The sequence below is a fragment of the Fulmarus glacialis genome, unplaced genomic scaffold, assembly GCF_000690835.1.
Source record: "Fulmarus glacialis isolate BGI_N327 unplaced genomic scaffold, ASM69083v1 scaffold38764, whole genome shotgun sequence".
NCBI lineage: Eukaryota > Metazoa > Chordata > Aves > Procellariiformes > Procellariidae > Fulmarus > Fulmarus glacialis.
The window spans coordinates 60,388-82,645 of record NW_009209591.1 but is presented as its reverse complement, the minus strand read 5'-3'; the positions used below and the strand labels follow the sequence as shown (position 1 = coordinate 82,645).

General features: G+C 38.0%; 1 protein-coding gene across 1 annotated transcript in view; it reads left to right on the top strand.

The window, feature by feature from the left end:
- Positions 1-22,252, top strand: part of KAT6B (K(lysine) acetyltransferase 6B) — a 109,874-nt gene extending 87,622 nt beyond the window's left edge. The window contains exons 12-16 of the mRNA XM_009576879.1: positions 11,548-11,779; positions 13,932-14,091; positions 14,711-14,977; positions 16,234-16,543; positions 18,503-22,252. Of these exons, the coding sequence (XP_009575174.1) occupies positions 11,548-11,779; positions 13,932-14,091; positions 14,711-14,977; positions 16,234-16,543; positions 18,503-20,988 (3,455 nt within the window). The 3' untranslated portion in view covers positions 20,989-22,252. The remainder of the gene's footprint in view (positions 1-11,547; positions 11,780-13,931; positions 14,092-14,710; positions 14,978-16,233; positions 16,544-18,502) is intronic.
- The last annotated feature ends 6 nt before the right edge of the window (positions 22,253-22,258 follow it).

Here is a 22,258-nt window from a genome sequence, read left to right as displayed (position 1 = left end):
AGAGGGTACTAACACCTATTTAAGGTCCTCTATCTTTGACCTTTCTCCCGTTGACATAGATAAGAACAGTTCAGAGGCACACAGAATAGTTACGGAAAAAATGGTAACATGAATTACAGTTTTAGGAATCGTAAGTCTTAATAAGCTCACACTTTCACCTTACCTATTTCTGCCTTCCATTCATGGTGATACCTCAGAACTTGGAATGCTGAGCGGACCTAACTGCATTGAGCTGTGCTGTCTGAATACTCAGCTGTTTTGATTTTTCTGACTACCTTTTTGAACCTGTGTCTTCACAACTTGTTCATATAATTTCAAAACAAAGTATTTGATCTTTTGTAAGACAAAAGGAAGTCTCTTAGGATAATTTGAAATGCTGGTTTGAGGGAAATCTTCACTTTAGATACTGGTGTATTATAAAAAACAGTTACTAGCACTTGCTGTTCTTTCAGATCTCTGGTTTGGTACAGAACATTGCATGAAAACTTAACGAGTTCTTCCTTTCCATATTAAGGGACTTATTTTACTTGGTTATGTTTCAAACAAAATAAAGTTTAATGGAAAAGTGCTTGATTCCATCTGCCCGAGGTAATTCATTTGTGGGGGCTGGTCTTTAAAGAGACTGAGAAGAACTCAGAACATGCAAGGGCAAATAGTTCTCTGGTTGCTTCTTTTGTTCTGGATAGATTCTCATGAATACATTTTCTTCTGACACAAATATTAACAAAATGTATATAGGAGTTGAACGTTGCTGATTACATAAGGGCAATCTTTTGAGCACAAGCTATTGCTTACAACTTTCAGAAAGGCTCTATTTTATGACTAGGGGCCTCTGAGAAGCAGATCTCAAGCTGTTTCCAACTTCTGGCAGTAGTTTGATTTTGTTGCGGCTCTCTTGTCTGCTCAGGGTTTTCAGCAGTGCATTGGTATCTTTAAAGTATGTATCTGGAAAGCTTTCATAAGTAACTTGATTCTGTCTTCTGTATGAGAGTTACTTCAGTGGTGTTGGGATATCTTTGCTGGTTTTGGAAGCGTATGTGAACGTTTATATGTGTGATTGTGATGTGCATGCATAACTATGAACTTGAGATTGACGAGTTTGTTATACAATGCATGAGGAAAAGCTATTATCCTTATAAATCAGACTGAAGTCCAGAATGCTAGCATAGCATTAATTTCTCATTTTGGTGATGTAGTGTGTTTGTTTCTAAACGGACTTCTGCTGTGAAGGCTACATTCAGTCTAAAATTGGGGAAAGATCTAAAAGACTAAAATCTGCTCTTACGATCCAAGCAACCTGCTCCTACTTGACTCCCATTTTCATGACATCGATACACTGTTCCTATCCCTTTGCTACCCTCCAGCAGCTCTGGTCAGTGGTGATGTTTTTCATCTGACTTCACTGGCAGATAGACTAGATCAGTGGACTTCCTTGCTGACTACTTAAGTGCATAACATGGTGAGGTGAATAACCGATATGATCCAAATGCTTAATTGCATGTATTGTTGCTCTAACTTGCAGTGCAGTTAATCTGCACAGCTGGTGCAGAGGTGCACCATGCATTTGAGGTCCAAATGTTCCTGTTTATTATGTAATTGCTCTGAACCAAGCGATTTGTTGAAATACCCGTGACTTTGTCATCTGTTATTTAAACAGCTGCAAGTATATATCGTTTAGAGGGCATATTCATGCTAGATATAATACTTCTTTATAGGAAAATAGTGTTTAAAATGGGCAGAAATGCATCTATAAAAACCACAAAAGTGTTGAACCTTCCCCAACCTTTGTGTGGATACAAGATCATAGAAGTGCTCTCCAAGATGAATCCTAAATAATAGGATAATATATTTGGCTCTTGATGAAGTTTCTTATAATTGTCTATCTTAACACTTTATGGAGACCCATTCTTGTTTAAAGTGTTTTTTTCACTTTTTCATAACAGTAGAAAAAACATACAAATGCAGTGACCTTTGCAGTAAACTCAGTACACTGTAAGATGTGATAGAGTATTTGTATTAGTTTTCTGTATTGAGCAATATTCAGAGTAAATGGTAGGAAATGGAACAAGATACTGCATTTTAGAGCTGTGTGATAGTGGCTAAAGAGAAGTAAGTTTGTGTACAATTAATTTGGTCCCCAATTCAGCATGAGCATTTTGGAGAACAGCATAGAAAGAGGGAGCATGTTGATGGATCCTTAGTTCAGAAGGTGATTGAACTATGTTTGGGAACCAAAAGACAGCCGGTGAAGTTGCTTGTCAAGTAGGAAGTCTTGAAGTGAGGTGGAGTAGGCTTGTGTCCAGCTTCCTATTTAATAAACACGTGGATAGCGCCAATGACCAAGATGTGCAAACCTGGCGGTTTAATGGAATAGTTGGCCCAGAATGGGGTGTCCTGAGGGTCTGGAGAGCTGTTTGGAGTTGACACAACCATGATGGTGATGTGTCACAGGCACAGTTGGAATGACCACACTGGCACATCAGAAACTAACTTGGACAGAACTTCTAGGGGAATAAATAGCCAGCCAGGTCATGGGCTTCTTGGAGAGGGGGGTTTGCAAGAGACAATGTGATTGGGTTGGGCAGGGGAAGGAGCCCTGTCGCAGTCCATTTGAGATCCCATTATTCCAATTTTTTAAGTCCTGAAGACAAAAAGGAGGAATTGGAAGACTGTGCTCTGTCATAGAGCTGTAACCTCATTGGGGTTACAGAGATGCAGTGGGGTAGCTCAGAAGACTGGACTGCTGCAATAGATGGATCACAGTCTCTTCAGGAAGGACAGACAGGGAAGCCAAGGAGGGGAGGTTGTGTTCTACACAAAGGAATGACTTGGAAGCCTAGAGCTCTGCTACGAGATGGGTGATAGGCCTGTGAAGTCCGTATGCCTCAGAATCAGAGGATAGGACAGCAATTAGGAATACTGTGGTAGGTATTTGTTATAGACAGCCTGATCAAAAAAGGAAGAGGATGTACCTTCCAAGCAACTGGATGACATCTGCTAGTGGAAGGCCCTTGTTCTCAAGAGCTACTTGAAACACTCTGCTGAAAGGGCAACACAGCAGGATACAAGCAATCCAGCAGATTTCTGCAGGGTGTTTGGGACAATATTTTGGAACAAATTTTGGAAGGATCAGCTAGGGCAAATGCTTTGCTGGATCCGCTACTCACAAATACAGAGGAATTGATCAGGGAGGTAATAGTCAGTGGCAGCCCAGGCTATAGTGGCTGTGAGATACGATTTCAGATCCTGAGGGAAGTGAGGAGGGCAACTAGCAGACTCGGGCCCAGAATTTTAGCTTATTTAGAAAACTGGTAAGTAAGAGGCTGTAAGAGGCTGCTCTGAAGGGTAAAGGAGCACAGGACACATTGATCTCCAGGAACAGTTTCCTCAAACTGCAAAAATGACTTATTCTAATGTTCATGAAAACAGCAGGCATGACAGTAAGTCTGCTAGGCTGCAGGAAGAGCTCCTGACTTGAGCAAAAACGAAGCCTACAAAAGGTACTGGTATCAATTACATGTGCAGGAATGGAATTAAGCCAAAGCTTGGTTGGAGTTGAAACTAAGGGATGTGGAGAGCAACAGGAGAGCTCTTACAAGTATATAGACAGCCAAAGGAAGAGTAAGCAGAACATGGCCCTGCTGCTGAATGGAGTAGGCATTGTGTGACAACGTGGGGGTGCAGTGGGGATCTCAGAAGGGATCTGAGGTACTCAGTACTTTCTTTGCCTTGGCTTTCACTGACAGGGCCTGTTCTCAGGTGTGGCAGAACTTAAGAAGCAGAGAAGGATGCCATTCATGGTAGAGGAAGATCGAGTTACAGAGTACTTAAGTAAAATGGATGTATACAGACTCATAGGACCAGGTGAGATTCACCCAAGGGAACTGGCTGACATGATTGTGAAACCTCTCCCTATCATCTTTGAATAGTTGTGGCAATTGGGGAACATCCTCAGTAACTGAAAGGTGGGAAATGTTACATGCATTTTCAAAAAAGACAAGGAAGAGTGGACAACTACAGCAATGAGTGAAATAAATGGATTTGTATCATCATGATATGACAAAGATGATAGAGCATTTGACTTGGTATAAGTCACATAACAAATGCTAAGGTGCTTCTGGATCTGTATAAATTCTGTCTACAGGTATTTCTACATATGCTGTCTTCTGAAACTTCTGCTGTTAGCATTAGATTAGCTCATGGTAGGACAACTTTAGGAAGTTTGGAAGTAAAGTGCTGTCAGCAGGCTGTCATTTAAGCGCTGTGTTCATAGGTGCATTTTGAACTGGACTTGATGTACTCAACACTGGCAGCTTTCTTCAAACCTATTTATAGGATCAGTGATGTATTACTATCGTTAGTATAGCTGAACAGGTTCAGAAAGATAAATGGAATTTAGTTGTGCATTGACAGCAATTGTGTGTAACTGTTCAAATTAATTTGATCGAGGTGGCCTTAGTGCACAATGGAGAGCAAGGATGTCCCTTAGAATGGCAGCAGTGCTTCTGTCTTTGTTGTCTGTCTTGTCCTTGATTCACAGGCAGTTAAACCATTTACAACTCAGCTGCTGAATACCAGTACATACAGATGACATGTCTCATAGGCAAACTGAAACTGGTGACAGTTTACCTTATTATGACGTGTTGTATGTTGTAGCAGCTCAGTAGCTGTTTCATGATGCTGTGAGAGTTGACAACCTGACAGTTGTTCTAAGCTATGTCATTCCTGTTTGAGTTGAAGCCTGTTTTTAAAATGGGCTTTCTATGCAGACAAGGCTTGAGCAAGTTTGGAACCGTGTAAGTTTGCTTTTGTGTTTTACTGTGAGGTGAATTACAGTGGCAAGGTTAATAGATTTGGAATAGTGGAAGCCAAGGTTAATAGATTTGAATTTGGTTCTTCGTTTATTCCCCACCTTGATTCTCAGTCATTATGTATTACAAGAATACTATCTCACTTTCTGGTTTAAAAATGATTGGAAGATTATTCAGATGTGATAATACAGTGTTGTCTGTTTTGTGGCTATTTTAATACATAAGCAATAAATTAATGCTTTTGCAATGATAATTCTCTTAAATTTTGATCCTTTGTACTTTAAAAGGTGGACAGACTTTTTCTTCCATGTAAATGAAGTAAAGATTCACAATAGAAATTTTCCTCTTTGAAGCAAGGTACCGTGATGATGATCAAGCAATTTTACTAGGAAGCATGGAAGGTGATAGCCTAAAAAGCACGAAAGGAAGCTGTCTTGATGAAATCCTGATGAACAGAATAAAGATTTCCTATTTGCCTAGTCCACTGCTGTTCAAAGTCCAATAGGTTATAGTGGCAGGGTTACTGCTGAAAGACTCTTAGGAGTTACTCTAATCTAGGGACCTCTGCTATGTTGCATTTTCTGTATACTGTTCTCATGGTCTGTAAGAGTTGCTCCTATTCAAGAGCTTTGTGTGTTATGTTTATTAATAATTCTGTGAATGTGGAGGGATGAAACAGGATGTAAAAATTTCTCTGTAATGAGTGTTTGCAGTGAAGCAAAGCTCTGCTTCTTTTCTTGCATTAAACTACCACCAGTTTACCATGGTTCTGTTTTTGAAAGAAACACTGCATTTGACTTTTCTTTAAAGTAAAGGCTAATCTAATCTGCAGATAATTAAAAAAACCCGTGAAGATCTAAGTTTGAATTACAAAAGCTGAGTGAAGAGTTGTGTTCTCTGGAACAGCTAGGATGATCCAAGATGAGGACTCTGGAATACTGTGGGTAGTACACATCCTAATTTTAAGATGTTTGTCTTTTTGTTTTTTTGTTCTGCCTCAGTTACAAGAACATAACAGACTTCTTCATTAGTGTTTGTAACTTTTTTTATTCAGAGAGATTAATACTATTGATTTCCTAGAAAGTGATATTGAACATGACTTCTTAAATAAGATCAGAACTGTGTTTTATCTCCAGTGCGTTATGTGATTGATACATAAAACTGTTTCCTAGATCAGACTCTCAGATAAATTTCTTTTAAATTTTTCAGTGTAAACTATTATTTCCAGCTTTTTGTACCAAACAAAAAATCTATCCTAGCTGAAATGTAGGACTCATGAATCCCTACCCTCAGGGTCCACTTTGAAGACTCTGTTTTAATTTTTAACCTGTGTAAGTGAAAAACAAGTACATGGATTTGTTGCTAGTAGCGTAGGAGAAAGGAACTGCAATTTGTAAGTACCTGTCCAGGTACAGAATCAGATTTGGTACTCTATTTGCCATTCAGGCACGTTATTGCTGATTATATCTGTTTCTGCTGAAGACAACGCAATGCATGCAATGCAATGAGGTGAAAGATACTTTCAGAACAATAGTTAAACGTCATATATGATGTCCTCACAAGAGTGAAGTGCCTCTCTTTGTGGCACTGTTCTCAAAGAACCTGCCTACCTGTAAGCAGTGAAGTTCAAGGGGTGGAGGAATTGTGTTAGATCAGCACAGTGTCCATAGCATATGGCACAGTGTCTGTTGCGTGTGGTGAGGCTGATCTGTCAGATGCTCCGTTAAGGGAGCATGTGGATAGTAGAACACAGGAAATGATATTATAGATTCCAGTGGTGGCATCTTCCAGAGTAGGTTGTGTCGAGACTGCCTTAGGATGCTCTGGGTGGATTGTATTCTGGCTATGTTGAATTTTCAATACAATGTACAATTGTATTGCCCATTGGAGATTGCAAGGGACGTTGTGATACTTACATAAAAAGAGGACTAATATATTTACTTTACAAGCCAAATACAGCCCTCTATTTCACCTTCTTAGAACCTAGTCTGCTACAATTTATTTTCCAAAGTGTGGATGCTAACCAACCAACTGTTGCTTTACTCTTAAGCTAAACAAAGTAATCTTTGTATTTAATATAAACTACAGCATTTCTAGGATTGTTCCAAGATACAAAGTTTTTTAAAAAAAGAAAAAGTAAATATAATTACATCAAAAATACTTGTTCAAAACCTTCATATTAGCTAAGTTCTCTTGCTTCTCAGATGAATAGGAAACCACTAATGAAGTGTTCATTCAATCCTGTGCAAGACACATACTACAGTTTAACCACTTCTGTGTGTAACTGAGCCACAGTGTGGCCATGCTCTCTTGCAGGCACACAAACCTGTGTAATTCAAACACCTACATCCAGGTCGCAAATGGGCTGGAGGGAAGGGAGGACAAGACTGGGGTTTTTAGTTTTGTGGTTTACTTGAATCAAGTTAAATTACTTAGCTTACTTGAAAACCTAATGGCTTTATAATGATTGTGGTCAGTCTTAAACGCACTCAAAGAAACTGAACTTTTTTAGCTAGATCTCTTTTCTTTGACCATTCATCAGAAATGAAATGATAAATTGATTTGTTACTGTGGAGTATAAACCATGTATAGAGAGCACACAGATTGCAGGAGAGTCCTTAAAGAGTATCTTCAAACTTCATTTGACTTCCTTCTGTCAATTTTAATTTGTTCACTTGGTCTTTCTCAGTATACCAGTTCAATTGTTTACTGTCTTTGTTTGCTGCTTCTTCCTATGCCACTGACCTCTATGTAATCTGCATCTCTGTCGTCTTACACCTTTGAGGGCTAGCCTGCCTTTGCTACCATGTTAAAAGCAAAGGGACAAGTGTGTATTTCTTCAACACATAATGAAATTAAATTCAGCTGTCTCAAGCTAAATCATATCTGCCTTATTTAAAACTCTGGAGCGATTTATGCTTAATGTTAGAAAGCTAAGGCAGTGAAGTTTGGAAGTGTGTATGACAGGGAAAGAAGGATGTCTTTGGGATTTGGAGGTAAAAGAGACTTAGTAATGCAATAGCTGCTTTTGGCAGTTTGTAACTTGAAGTATGCATAAAACTGCTTTCGTACCATAGGACTGAAAGGGGGCTGATACGACCCCGATTTTTAGAAGACTTTCAGGAGAGAGCCAGGGAGATACAAGTCAGTTCACCTCACGTCAGTACCAGGCATATTAGTGGACATGACAATAAAGACTAGTAGTAGTGAACACATAAAGTAAATGCAGTGAATGGAAGAGGAAGGAGGACTCTGTGCTGCTTGCAAAAGACAGTGATGCTTAACAAATCTTACCAAATTCTTAGAAAATGCCAAAAAGTGTGGGGATGATACACATCTGGCGGGTGTCATTTGTTTGGCCAGAGCCAAACTAATTCTGTTAGCATGTGAATTTCACAAGATGGTTGCCTGGTTTAGTCTGTCCCTTGGATTTTTCTGTTGGCCGCTGTCAGAACAGGTACTATCAAGCTGGATCTCTGATCTCATGCTCTTTAATTTGTTTTAAGAGACAGAACTGAGCGTAACAAAATCAGTAGTTAACTAACAAAGTTTCTGGAGACTGACATGGATGTATTAAAGTTATTGTTTTCACGTAAGTGCATTGTGGACTCTGCTGTAGCTATTTCAGGGGAGTTACATACTAGGAATGTTGCAGATTGAAATTACAAGATACTGTTCAAGTTAATCTCTTTAAATGTATGTTTTACTGTCTGATTATCTCCTAAATTTGTGTTGGAGGCATACAATATATGTATCTTATATTAACTTTCCCTTTCTCAGATTGGATTTCTTCTAATTTTCTTAAATCTTGAATAAGATAAAACCTTAGTGGTTCTGGGGAGGTTTGCATGACAAAAATCAAAGGCTATAAATCGCATGTGGCATGTTGCCTCACTATGAAGGCCAGAGTTAAGGCAAGAAATAAAAATCATTAATGGTATTTTGGCTGTTTAATTTTGTGATACTGTCACTCATATGCCCAGAAGATAAGATGGACAACTCTTTCTTCTTCTAGATCAGGTCTTATATTTCGTTGGGGGGGGGGGGGGGGGGGGTGGGGAGTGGGGTGTGTAACATACAGTCTGACTTGTTTACTTTTGTGGGGTGGGTGGGGAGCAGCTATATTTTGTCCTCTGAATGTTGCTCTTACTCTCATATCAAGGGTTACAGTTTAAGAAAGTTCTTTCAGGTTTCCACTTTGAGGCTATTCATTGTTAAGATTAGGTAGCAGAATGACACTGGGGGTATCTGTTTAACAGGGGCATATTGTACTCATTTCAGATGCTTCAGGATAGATACACGAGCTACCAAGATCAGTGTTTTTTATTTACCTGCAACTTAGATCAATTATTTGGCGTCTCTTTGGTAAGTTTAATTTAATAGATGTCATTCAAATCACAGAATCTGTTAAGAGAAACTTTCCATTCAGTGCTCACTACATGTAACTGAGACTGTTACCTCTGATTTATATTTTTGATCCTGTAGAACGGGAGCATCTTGGATAAGCATAGGTTGTATTTTAGAATGGTAGGAGAAGAATACCGATAGATGTTACTGCCATGCAGGTGAAGTTTCACTACTTTAATGCAGAGTAAGAATATGTGAAAATGGCGACTAAGAACTAGTCTCAAAGTCCCCAGCCATTGGAAGGATCCGACAATCAGGGATATACTAGTAAAACTCTAAAGCTACTTGTGGTTGCCTAACTAATGATTCCAAACTCTTGACAGTGGTTTCTTATTAAGCTCCATAAGATGTTTACCAAGAAAGTATAGTTACAGCCCTGTTATGTATGAGGAAAATGGAAGTGGAGGAAGAAAGTTCTTGTCAAAGTACCTTTAAAGTATAGGAAAATACAAGAATGAAATCCAGGTCTTGCAAACAGCCTGCGAACACTTTCTATTAGTGCCCAAGTTTTCTTGAATGTGAAGTTAGTAGGCTAAACTGTGAAGTTACCTGGAGCAACTCTAAGTTCTCCTCATGGATTTATTTTAAAAATCTAGGTTATTCTCCCTCTCTTTTCCTGTGTTGATACTTCTGTCACTACTTGTACTGCTGCAGTTTTGCATGTTTTTCTATAGGCAATGACGTCTTAGAATAAAACTTTTCTTTATATGTTGTAAACAAGCTGATCCAGAATTCTTTCTTGGTACAAGTGAAGCTTTGTCTAAAATTATACAGAATAGGCTATATGCTATACGTCTCATTTTGTGCAGTTGGAAGTAAAACAACAATTCTTTACCTTCAAACTATTCAGGATGCAGTCTGGTTTTGAATGTGAAGTTTGGCTTTTCTTGTCAACAACAGTTACATGTAGTACTAAGATGTATCATCTAGTTGTAAAAAAATGTAATATGCTGCAACTTCAAATGTTAAAACACCTTCCTTTTCTTTGGTTTTAAGGTAGTGTTTCTTTTGTAAAACAGAAAAATTTACTTGCTGAGTTTCCAGTGGTACCATGCAGATGCAGGCAGGCTTTATGTAGGCGTCTGTGCTACGTAGAAGTAGGCAGATGTGGGATGATATTCCTCCTGAAGCTCTGGCATTTTATCATAAATCATGCTAATAGATATGAAGGGTACACTACTTATTTCAGTATCTATGTTGTTATTGATCACTTGGAATGTAGTAGGATGTCTGCTTTTCTGTGTAAACATTTTTATGCAAACTGGAGGCTAGAGTATGATGACCAGTGCATATGTATTTTCCAAATTCTGTTGTGGAAGACAAAAGAACCATATATGTTGGTGGATTCCAAATGACTTTGAGTAATGTAATTCTATGAGTATGATGTCCATGCTTACGGTGGAATAAGTATTTTGTAAGCCTGGTGCTTAAGACCCATGTTTTGGTAGTGTTTGTAAAGGCACAGTGCAGAATATGTATCATGGAGGGCTGAATTACCGTGAAAGGATACATTTTATTAATTGTGTTATTTTTTTCTTTCTCCTGAATTAGTTTTAATGGTGGCAAATACCAGACTTCTTCTGTTATCTCCAAGCAGGTGTGTTCTACTTTAAACTGTAAAAGCTGCTTAAAGCTGAAGAGAGTTAAAAGGGACTTACAACATACATAGAGTATAAAATGAAGGTGGTGTATTGTACAATAGCTGATCGGTTACTGTCTTGAAGACTGCAAACTGGAATTATGTGAATGTTCTTAAACGTGAATTAAGGGAGATTATTTTTTAATTATTTCTCCTAAGTAATTCTCCTAGTAATTCAACTTGTGAATTATATGTCACCTCTGAAATACAACTATTTAATCAAAAACTTATGACACCTGTGGCTTCTTGAAGAAACTGACTTAACTGATATTACCCATGATGCTTCCTCTTGAGATTCTTTTCAAAATTCTTGGCTTCAGTGATGTAACTCAGGTGTAAGTTTCTCAAAAGGCCAGATAGTTGTAAATAAGATCATGTATGACAAGACTTGTTCTGAAACGTGTTGGCTTTTTCTTTCTTCCTTGCCTTATGATTAGAAGGGGGGTTTTGGTTAATGTTTGATTCTCATAATGTAAGATCTGAGTCTTTTACAAGGATTTAATCTTTTTCTATGTCACTATAATGATGAAAACCAATCTCTTTTGTGGATAGGATTTCTTTAATTGCAAGACTTACCAATAACGTAATCAGTCATGCTGATCTTTCTATTAATACCAACTTTCTTAAGGAGTAGTTAAAATTCTTTAGTTTTGTTATCTCAATAAGGTATTCTTTTTCTTTTCCTTCTAGGCTATTTACTTTCTAGAAGAGAGGGTCAAGCAGGATCCCCTGAAAAGCCGTTGTCTGATCTGGGTCGTCTCTCATACTTGGCTTACTGGAAAAGTGTCATATTAGAATACCTTAACTGCCACCATGAAAAACAAATCAGCATCAAAGGAATGAGTCGAGCTACTGGAATGTGTCCACATGATATTGCCACAACCCTGCAGCAACATAGCATGATAGATAAAAGAGAAGATAGGTCAGTGAATCTTGTAAAAAATTTTTAAAAATACTGAGACAAAACATTCACTTTCTCTACTTACAAAACAGTTGATGTGAAAAATGTCTGTGTAAAAATTCTGACCTTAAAATGAATGATAACAATCTTTTACTGAAGAAGTCAGTACAGCCGGGTCTTGTTAATGGGGTCTTACATAAAGAGTTTTTCTCCCTAAACAAATGGTGGTTATTTGGATCCTCTTTCATGTTAACGGTTATTAGAACAGTGTGGCCAGCTTGAAACATTTTCAGTGAAGAATTTTGTTTCATTCAGTATCATCTTCCATAAGTACAATTCCTGACTCTTGCTTTGCAAATATCTTGCTTTGAATACCAGCGAGGGAAAAATTTGGGTTTGTGGGTGGCAGTCTCTCTCTCCACACCCCCTTTTTCAATCATTACTGAATTCACACAAGCCATGGGATCAGATCAGCTCTACATGAAGTCCTCCTGCCCAACGTACTGGGAATGCAAATGACTTTTTAAAGTTTCTATTTAATGTTACGATCAATGTTGAAAGTTAGTGTACTGGAAAGGTGAGTTCCTGTTTTGTGAATATCTCCTTTCTTAATGATCTTGACTGATATTTTAGATTTTAAGTGGGTTGATTTGTTGTTTGGGCTTTTGTTTTCATAAAATGCCTTAGATGACTTTCATTGGTATTTGTGTTTCTGAAGAGCTGCTTATTTCTTTCTGGATATTCCAATCATAGTAACTTTATAATTACGCAAAACTGCCTTACAAACAGTGGGTTGCCAAAAAATAAAATTAAGATCAGGAATAGCTCAGCCTCAGTAACTTCTATGTGCACCAGCAGTAGTATTCAAAACTATTAAGTTTTGAACTAGTAAGAATGCAAGCCTTCAAAAAGGAGATTGGCTTACAGGATGGTGTTCTGAGAGTAGCAAGAGGCGTGCTGTCATTGCATTAAAACCTTAACTTTCTGGGGTGCTTATTTATGGACAACCTGATGGGACAAATGCATTTTAAGGGAGAATCAAATATGTTTGCATTACTTACATGCAGCTTCTGCCCTGTCACAAATTATTATAGGCCCTGAATACTGACACCCAGTTAGAAAATAACGTTTTTTCGTCTATAGAATTCGAAATACTTTATGAACAAGGTCAGTTAGTCTTTTTTTCATAGGTAGTGAAACTTAGACAGGAACATGAACTGACCTGGCTAAAGGTATCCAGAAGGTCAGTGGCTGAGCCAGGAAAAGAAATCACATCTTTGAAATTCCTGCCAGACACTTACCTTGGGAATTGGGTATGGCTTCTTATGATTTCCTACATTTTGTTAATTTCTCTTACATGTAGTGAAGTAGAGGTTTGTCACAATTCTGTGAAAAGGGTTCACCTGGATCTGATTCTTTTTTTTAAAGCATTCTCTCAGTGAAAAGCAATGTTGTCACTTAACCTACCTGATTTTTACAGCATTTGAAATCCTTGCTAAAAAAAACAACATATTTTTTGTTGTTTAAAATTGTATAGTTCTTTGTAACAGGGGACTTTGGTGGGATATGTGCTAGTATATTAGCATACTGTGCTATTATCTTAGTCTTTACCTGCTTTTAATATGGTACTTCATTTCATAGTAATTAGAAAGTTGTTTTCTACTGCATTAGCATAGGACTAAGATACGTTTTTAAGCTTCGTTAGAAAACCCATGTTTCTAACTTGCTTTCTTGTCCAGTTAGCTGCCATCTTCAGTTGTAATATTAATAATATTCTCACTCTTTACTTGATGATCCACAGTGTTTTCTATTTATGCTTGTATGTCATATTAAAATTGGAAATTGTTCTGGCAATGACTGAAGTGCCAACACTAAACCTCTTGCATGGATTTAGAGTAGTCAACTATAAAACCTTTACTTCGCTCTCTGTTCACCCTAGTGATGTTTAGTATTGAGGTTTCACTTCATAAACTGTTATTTCCTTACTTCCTGTCAGTAAACAGTCAGTAATGTAAGGGTGTTATCTATGTGTGTCAGCTGATATTTTTAGTTTGATGTATCCATTTATTTACCCATCTATTTTCACAGGTTATTGTGCAAAAGGATTTAAACTGTAGGAAGGTTGTTTTAGGTGATCACTTTATAAAATAAATTACTGTTTATTGGATTGTAGATTTGTAATTATTAGAAGGGAAAAGCTGATTTCCAGTCATATGGAGAAACTGAAAGCGAATCCACGCATCAATGAAGTAGATCCTGAAAGCTTGAGATGGACTCCTTTGTTAGTTTCTAATGCTGCAGTTTCTGAAGAAGAGAGAGAAGCTGAAAAGGAGGTAATAGGTGAAACTTTTTATTCTGAATTTCCCTTCCTTTGGATTTCATCACTCTAAATATTCAACATTAGGCTGTCTTAAATAGAGCAGTTTTAACTTTGACCACTGCTTAATGATAGAGGATACTGATGATGTTGTAATGCACAATTTTTGGAAGCTGTGCAGCAAGACATGGCAACTTTGGGGGGACGAATATGAAAACTTAAAACATGAATCCCTTGTCATGAAGCTGTATTTATCACTCTTGAGGTAGTCGAAGAGCATGTAATCAGATCAAATTTGGTGCAGAGCTCAGGGGCTGCAGTGTCAATCGATTCTTTGTGTTATGAACTTGCTCAAAGTGATCCATGTCAGTGGGCATGTAATGTAGTGCTAAAGGACTTAAATCAATTCGCTGCATCATTAATAGTGCTAAATATCCCATGAAATGCAATCTTCTTTGGTTTGTTATCCTAACTGTTGTAAAGGAGCTACTAGATGATTCAGCTGAAACGTTGTTGCTAGGTTAGCCAGCAGTGCTAATCAGGGTTGACTTATTGTAACTCTTTAGCTGAACGTAAAGGATATGGCTACGTAAATGCTGTTTCAGTGACCCGTTATTTTAACCTCAACCCTTCAGGCTGAGCGTCTGATGGAACAAGCTAGCTGCTGGGAAAAGGAAGAGCAAGAAATATTCTCCACGAGAACTAATAGTAGGCAATCACCTGCAAAAGTACAATCTAAAAATAAATATTTGCGATCTCCAGAAAGTGTGGCAGTGGTGGGGGAGCGAGGGCAATCCACAGAGCAATCTAAGGAAAGCAGCGAGGAGGATGGCGGGGATGAGAATCAGCAAAGTTCGCCTCCCCGGCTGACAAAGCCACAGTCGCTGGCCATAAAAAGAAAGGTGTGTTACTTCCGTGGTTTGGTTTAAAGTCATTCGTCTCTGATTTCAATCTATTCGTTATCATCGAAATAACAAGCTGGTTTTTTACGAACATTTATTAGACTGTTTTAATCCTTTCTGTGTTGTTTGGACACTGAACAACTCTTGTCTTCTGTTTTTTCCTCTCCATCCAATTTTTTATCTTTTGGATTTTTCACAGAAGTGTAAAATACTAGTGACACAAATCAGAATTTCCTGTTAATTTTTAAACTAGTGATTGCCCTCTGCTGTTTGGCATTGGTATTGGTTCCATGTTTTAATGGTTCTTCCTTTTTTCATTTTAAGATGGAGTCCAGCTTGTGGGGTTTGTCTTTTTACTGTTTTTAATATAGGAACTCCTTAAAGGGGAATACTGTTTTTCAAAAGCAAATGCCATTAAAACAAAAGTTTTTTTTTTACCCATATTCTTCTAATTTCCAAGAGATTTAAATGTTAAATTGTGGTTACTGTAGTGTTTACATAATTCTTAATTTCATTGAAAAAACAACTATTTGAATGGTTTAAATTAGCAAACTAAGCATCCCAAAGTTTTAAAAGCACTCACCTTAGCATATGTATTTAGATGTCTCTGGTGAGAATTAGGTAATTGGAGTGTCCCTTTGTTTATACTTTAGATGAGCAAACTTAAAAGTAACTATAAATCTGTGAGAATGCATAATAATAGAAATATAAACTGTTGAACAGTTTTTTTCTTTATAGCAGCCAACTGTAGGAGTCTTTTAGTGTATTGTTGAGACCCACGTGAAGCTTGAGGTGCACTTCCTTTGCTGTTATTTATTTTTCTATATACATACTTATTTCTAAAATAGCAGAAACCAGAAATGTAGAAGAACAAACTTTGGTACTTGTGAATGTTGTTAGGGAATTATAAATCTACAGAGGAAAAATGTGTAAGTACAATTTATGTAATACTGCTATGAATATTATTTGACAGAAGAAGGTAAAAGTCACTACAATACGAAGAAAATTCTAGTCTTAATTTTTGCCTACAGAAAGGTTTGTGTGCATGTATAGATACATACCTATTTTAACGGTTTAGACAGTTTACTTTTAGACTCTGTCTACATTTGAATTTGATGCAAAGTAAGGTCTTTTTTTTTTTTTTTGAATAAGTAAATAGATTATTGTAAACTCACTTTACAAATATTTATTTATGTACAGAGTCAGCTAACAAACAAGAATGTAGGAAGAGTTATATTTGTGGAATTATTTTTCAGAGACCTTTCATACTGAAAAAGAAAAGGGGCCGTAAACGCAGGAGGATTAATAGCAGTGTTACAACAGAGACAATTTCGGAAACAACAGAGGTGTTGAATGAGCCATTTGATAACTCAGATGAAGAGCGTCCCATGCCGCAGCTGGAACCTACCTGTGAGATGGATGGGGAAGATGATGACTTGAAGCCTGTGATTAGAAAAGCTTTTGAGTATCAACCTGGGCAGCAGAAACAGCAGAAGGAGGAGGAGGAAGAGCAGAACAAGGAGGAGAAAGACATTCGTTGTTACAAGAGTGATGACAATTGTACAAGTAAGCTGAAAATGTTCTTACATCTTCACAAAATTAATTTGTCAGGTGGCCTTCAAAGGAAGTGTTTCTTTTTGTGATAAATCTGGAAATCTTTAACGAGATGTATTTAGCCATTTTGGTCTTAAAATCTTACGATCTTAATAATGCTTTCTGCTTAGAGGTGCTACTGGAGCCATTAATCTCCCATAGTTTATTAGAATTCAGTGGTGGCTTCAGATTTTTGTTTGTTTGTTTCTATTGTGTTTACTACTATTGTTATTCCTGACCCATTAATATTATAATCTGATTTTTGTGTTCAGAAAACAAATGTTTTCTAGTCTGAAGCACTGCAGTCCTTGTCATAATGCCAAAAACAACTTTTATGTCCCTGCAACAGGGCATTTCGTACTCAACAGAGCAGGGGTATCACTGGAATATTGTCTGCTTTTTTTTTTTTTTTTTTTTTTTTTTGTATCCTTGGTAAAGGATACAAGCAAAAAGTAAGATTTGATTTACACAAATATCTCTTCTATTCAGCATCGTTAGCAATTCAGTGAAATGTTTGTTGTTTCTGGGGCACAGTATGTCCTCAGCACTACAGTCCCTATTTTTTTTCCTCACAAAAGAGAGGGATAGTTTTAATTGTGTTCTTTCAAATCTGCTTATCTAGTTTGACTTCAAGGATATTTCCTGGCAGAAAAGCTAATGGATGGATAGTGAAACTGCTGATGAGCTATTCTGAATGTATACTCATCCCTTGACCTCGTGGCTCTCAAATTATGCTTATAAGTTTTAATTCCAGAATGAATTACTAGATTCTCAGGTCTATATATCTTCTCTAAGAAGCCAGTGGGTACTATTTTAGTGTTTCATAATTGCATGGGAAGTTTAATCTTTGTGACCATCGGTAGAGGGATCATGCACGGATTTCTATCTTAAACAGCTTTTGTGCGACTAGAGCAACCATGCTTACGAATGTTGGTGCTGTTACAAACCAGTGCGCAGGTACATTAGAATATTAGCGCTTTTCCTGCTTCTCAACAGAAATTAATTAAACTAATAGTAGCAAATTCAGAGTGTTCTAGCTATGTCCCAGTGGTCAGGTTTGCACTGCTTTAACTAGACTGGTATTGTGTATTTGTCCATGGACCATGTCATCACATTAGTTGACTATAGGAGTGTTATAACACTACAGTGAGAGGCAGAACTTGGCGAAGGAATGTCGCTGAAGCTGTTACACTCCCAAGTGCAGCATGTTATATCCTGAGAATTCTCCCTTTTTTTGGTGTATACGTAAGTGGTATCTGGGGAGAGAGAAAAGCAGAGAAGTGAATGTGTTTGGGTGGGTTTTTATAGTCAATGGATTAATTTAGTGTTCTGACACACTGTTTAATTTCAGTTTTCTTTTGGCTTTTGTCATGTATTGTGAGCTGTGATATGATATGCTGCCCATGAGAAGATACTAGAATGAACCACCTTTTTTTGGTGGTTGGTACTAAAGCATGATTATATGCTTACTATGGCTTGTCCTCCAGAATAGTCAAACAGGAAACTCCAGGCTCTTGTGTTATTACTGTCAAAAAAGATGAATATGCATTAGATCAATGTCTATATAAAGTGATGGCATACCTCTATTCTAAAAGCAAAGGTTGATAATCAAATATTTGGACAATATTTTTGCTTTAGTTTACATGTCTTTACATGTGATTTAAATCTCTGGAATTCTTCTAGTGTATAAATGGTGTTTCTGATGGTCACTGTTAAAAGGCCACCAAACAAAAAGAACTTTACATATCTGTGTAAATGTGTTTGAGCTGTAGATACTATGTCATTCTGTTGTGGTTTGAGATCTGTTTATAACTCTTGTTCCAGAGTTCCTTAATACATTTTGAGTTTATAAATTACTTCTGGGATTATGTTTGAAAATAGATTAGTTTGTGCAAGCTAAGACTTTTCTTTTGTCTCTGTTGCCTCCCAAAGATAATACAGAGGATGTAGCTGTATTGGAAGAAAGCACTAAAGACAATCTTGAACCTTTAAAGAGTAAGCAGGGTTGGCCCAAAGGAGTTAAGCGTGGTCCATCTAAATGGAGGCAAAGCAAAGAAAGAAAACCTGGCTTTAAGCTTAATTTATACACTCCACCGGAGACTCCTATGGAGCCTGACTATCAGGTGCTGGTGGAAGAACAAAAGGAAGTAGCTGAAGACAAGCCCTGCTCAGTTCCTGCTGTTACAGAGGAAGCGACTAAAGAGCCTGTTGAAGTATTACCACCACCAGATGATGAGGTAAAAAAGGTAGAACCTGAACCTCTGCATCCACCCAGTAAACCCTTTGAAAAACAAGAAAATGATATGATGAAAGCTGGGGAAGAAGAAAGGAATGTAGAAGAAGGTGGAATCGATTCAAAAGATCAAGAAAAAGAGAAAGCAGAAGAGGTGTTTCTGCAAAAACAGGAGTCCGTGCATTTGGATGATCAGGAGGAGGAGGAGGAGGAGGATGAAGAACCTTCTCACAATGAGGATCATGACGCAGATGATGAAGATGATAGCCACATGGGTTCAACAGAAGTGGAGAAAGAGGAATTGCCTGGTGAAGCTTTCAAAGAAATGCTGGAAACACAGCAATCTTTTTTAGAAGTAAATGTTCAAACTGGTAATTCAAATCAAGAGGACTTAATGAATTGTGGTGTTGACCTTGCACCTGATGAGTGTGAAAGTGACCAGAAAGAACTTGCTACAGATTCAGACCCAGTGCCTGAATCTGATGATGATCATACAGATAATAACCAGGACCAAAAAGCTGGTGCAGAATTACATTCCGATTTCAAGGGAGAGAGTACTGAGACCATGGAGATTGATTCAGAGACGGTTCAAGCAGTACAGTCTCTAACCCAAGAAGCAAGTGAACATGAAGATACATTTCAGGACTGTGCAGAAACTCAAGAGGCCTGTAGAAGTTTGCAAAACTATGCCCCTAATGACCAAAGTCCCCAAATGACCACACTGGATGATTGTCAGCAGTCTGACCACAGTAGCCCGGTTTCGTCTGTGCACTCTCATCCCAGCCAGTCAGTTCGTTCTGTTAATAGTCCAAATGTTGCTCCTTTAGAGAACAGCTATGCTCAGATCAGCCCAGATCAAAGTGCCATTTCTGTGCCGTCTCTACAGAACATGGAGACCAGCCCAATGATGGATGTTCCCTCAGTTTCTGATCATTCGCAACAAGTTGTGGATAGTGGGTTTAGTGACTTAGGGAGCATTGAGAGCACAACAGAAAACTATGAAAATCCAAGCAGTTACGATTCTACAATGGGTAGTAGTATCTGTGGAAACAACTCTTCACAAAACAGTTGCTCGTACAGTAGCCTCACATCTAGTAACCTAACACAGAGTAGCTGTGCAGTGACACAGCAGATGTCTAACATTAATGGAAGCTGCAGTATGATGCAACCAACAAACATCAATTCTCCTCCCACTTGTAATGTAAAATCTCCCCAAGGTTGTGTTGTTGAAAGGCCTCCAAGCAGCAACCAACAGTTATCCCAGTGCAGCATGGCTGCTAATTTTACACCACCTATGCAGTTAACTGAAATCCCAGAGACTGGCAATGCCAACATTGGATTATATGAAAGAATGGGGCAGAGTGAATTTGGAGCGGGGCATTACTCACAGCCATCTGCCACCTTCAGCCTTGCCAAACTGCAACAGTTAACTAACACGCTTATGGATCATTCTTTGCCTTACAGCCATTCAGCTGCTGTAACTTCCTATGCAAACAGTGCCTCTTTGTCCACCCCCTTAAGTAATACAGGGCTTGTTCAGCTTTCTCAGTCTCCACATGCTGTTCCTGGAGGACCCCAAGCACAAGCTACCATGACCCCTCCCCCCAACCTTACTCCTCCTCCCATGAATTTGCCACCTCCCCTTTTGCAGCGTAATATGACTTCATCGAATATTGGAATATCCCATACCCAAAGACTGCAGACTCAGATGGCCAGCAAAGGTCACGTTTCTGTAAGAACCAAATCCACGCCTCTGCCACCTGCTGCTGCAGCCCATCAGCCACAAATTTATGGGCGTGCTTCACAGACTGTGGCCATGCAAGGGCCTGCACGGACCTTAACAATGCAGCGTGGTATGAACATGAGTGTAAATTTGATGCCAGCCCCAGCTTATAATGTCAATTCAGTGAACATGAATATGAATACCCTTAATGCTATGAATGGTTATAGTATGTCCCAGCCGATGATGAATAGTGGATATCACAGTAATCATGGGTATATGAATCAAACACCCCAGTACCCTATGCAGATGCAGATGGGGATGATGGGAACTCAGCCATATGCACAGCAACCAATGCAGACAGCACCCCACAGTAACATGATGTACACTCCTCCAGGGCATCATGGCTACATGAATACAGGCATGTCTAAACAATCTCTTAATGGATCCTACATGAGAAGGTAGGCCCTTTGGAGAGACAGACTACCAAACTGGCATATTGGATTGATCTGCACAAATATCTTTTGGAGAGTACGATTTCAAAACCAGCAATTGGTGTGAATGCAAAAACATTTGTTGGCACCATTTAAAAGCTGTATGCAGCAGAAAGCCTTATACAAGTTTTTCTTTTTTCTTTATTTCTTGTTTTGTTTTTTGTTCCATTTTGGGTTTTTTAAACTTTGTGGGATTTAACTTTTCTTCTCTTTTCTTTGGGGGGAATTAGGTGGTTTTCCATTTTTTGTTTATTTCATTGAGCTTGAAGTTCTCTGGAAAGGAAGAACTCTTTCTATGAACTGCAATTACACAGCAGCTGATGGTTCAGAGCCATTTTATGTGCCTGCTCCCATTTAAAATGTGGATAAATAGACTCCAAAACTATCAGACAGTACTGGATCGTGAGCTTTTTCTCTCCTTTCCCCACATGTAAATGCCTTTTAGCAGTTCTTTTATTGTATTATTTTGTTTCTGAAGGTGACACTTCCGCATGCCGCTAATGTCTTTGTTAGTGACAGTGCATTTTGTAGTACTGTACAAGTGTTGTGCTTAACAGTAAGCCATTTCTTAATTTTTTTGCCTTGATTAGGTTACCCTAGTTTGAGGGGTAAAAAACAAACAGAACTATATTTTTGTTAATTATAAAACTTGTAAAAAATAATAAAAAAAAGCTGCAAAAGCTATTCACATTTTGGTTAGTTCAAAGGGTTTTATTGCTGTATGTTTAGTGTAAAGTTGAGACTCTCTTCCATTTTTGTGACCAGTTTCTTTAGGGCTGGGGTAGGAAAAAAGGCAGCTTTCTGTTTTATAAATACTGTTATGTTTTTTTGTTGATTGAAACATCTCAGTGTTTATTTGTCAAGTTTTGAAACATTTTCATATATGTCCAAATACTTGGCAGGATTTAAAAAAAAAAAGTAGTGAATTTGGTGTAAAGTTGCTATTTTATGGAAATGCCTCTAACTTTACATTTTCATTCCATCTGTAGATTTTTCTATCTTTATAAAATATTGGAGTTATTTTTTAAGGGAAAAAATAGAGCAGTAGCGTGTGAATAGCTCAAACTAAGCTTACAGATCGCATGTAAAAAGGCAAAAGTTATTTGTGTCTGTTTATATTGCTTCCTTTTTTGTAGCCTTTGTACCTGTACAGAGTGACTGTAAGGGCCGAACAGAAGAGGCTTGATACATGTAAAAATAGGACCCAGTGACACTCTTGTATTTATCTGTTATCTTTTTAG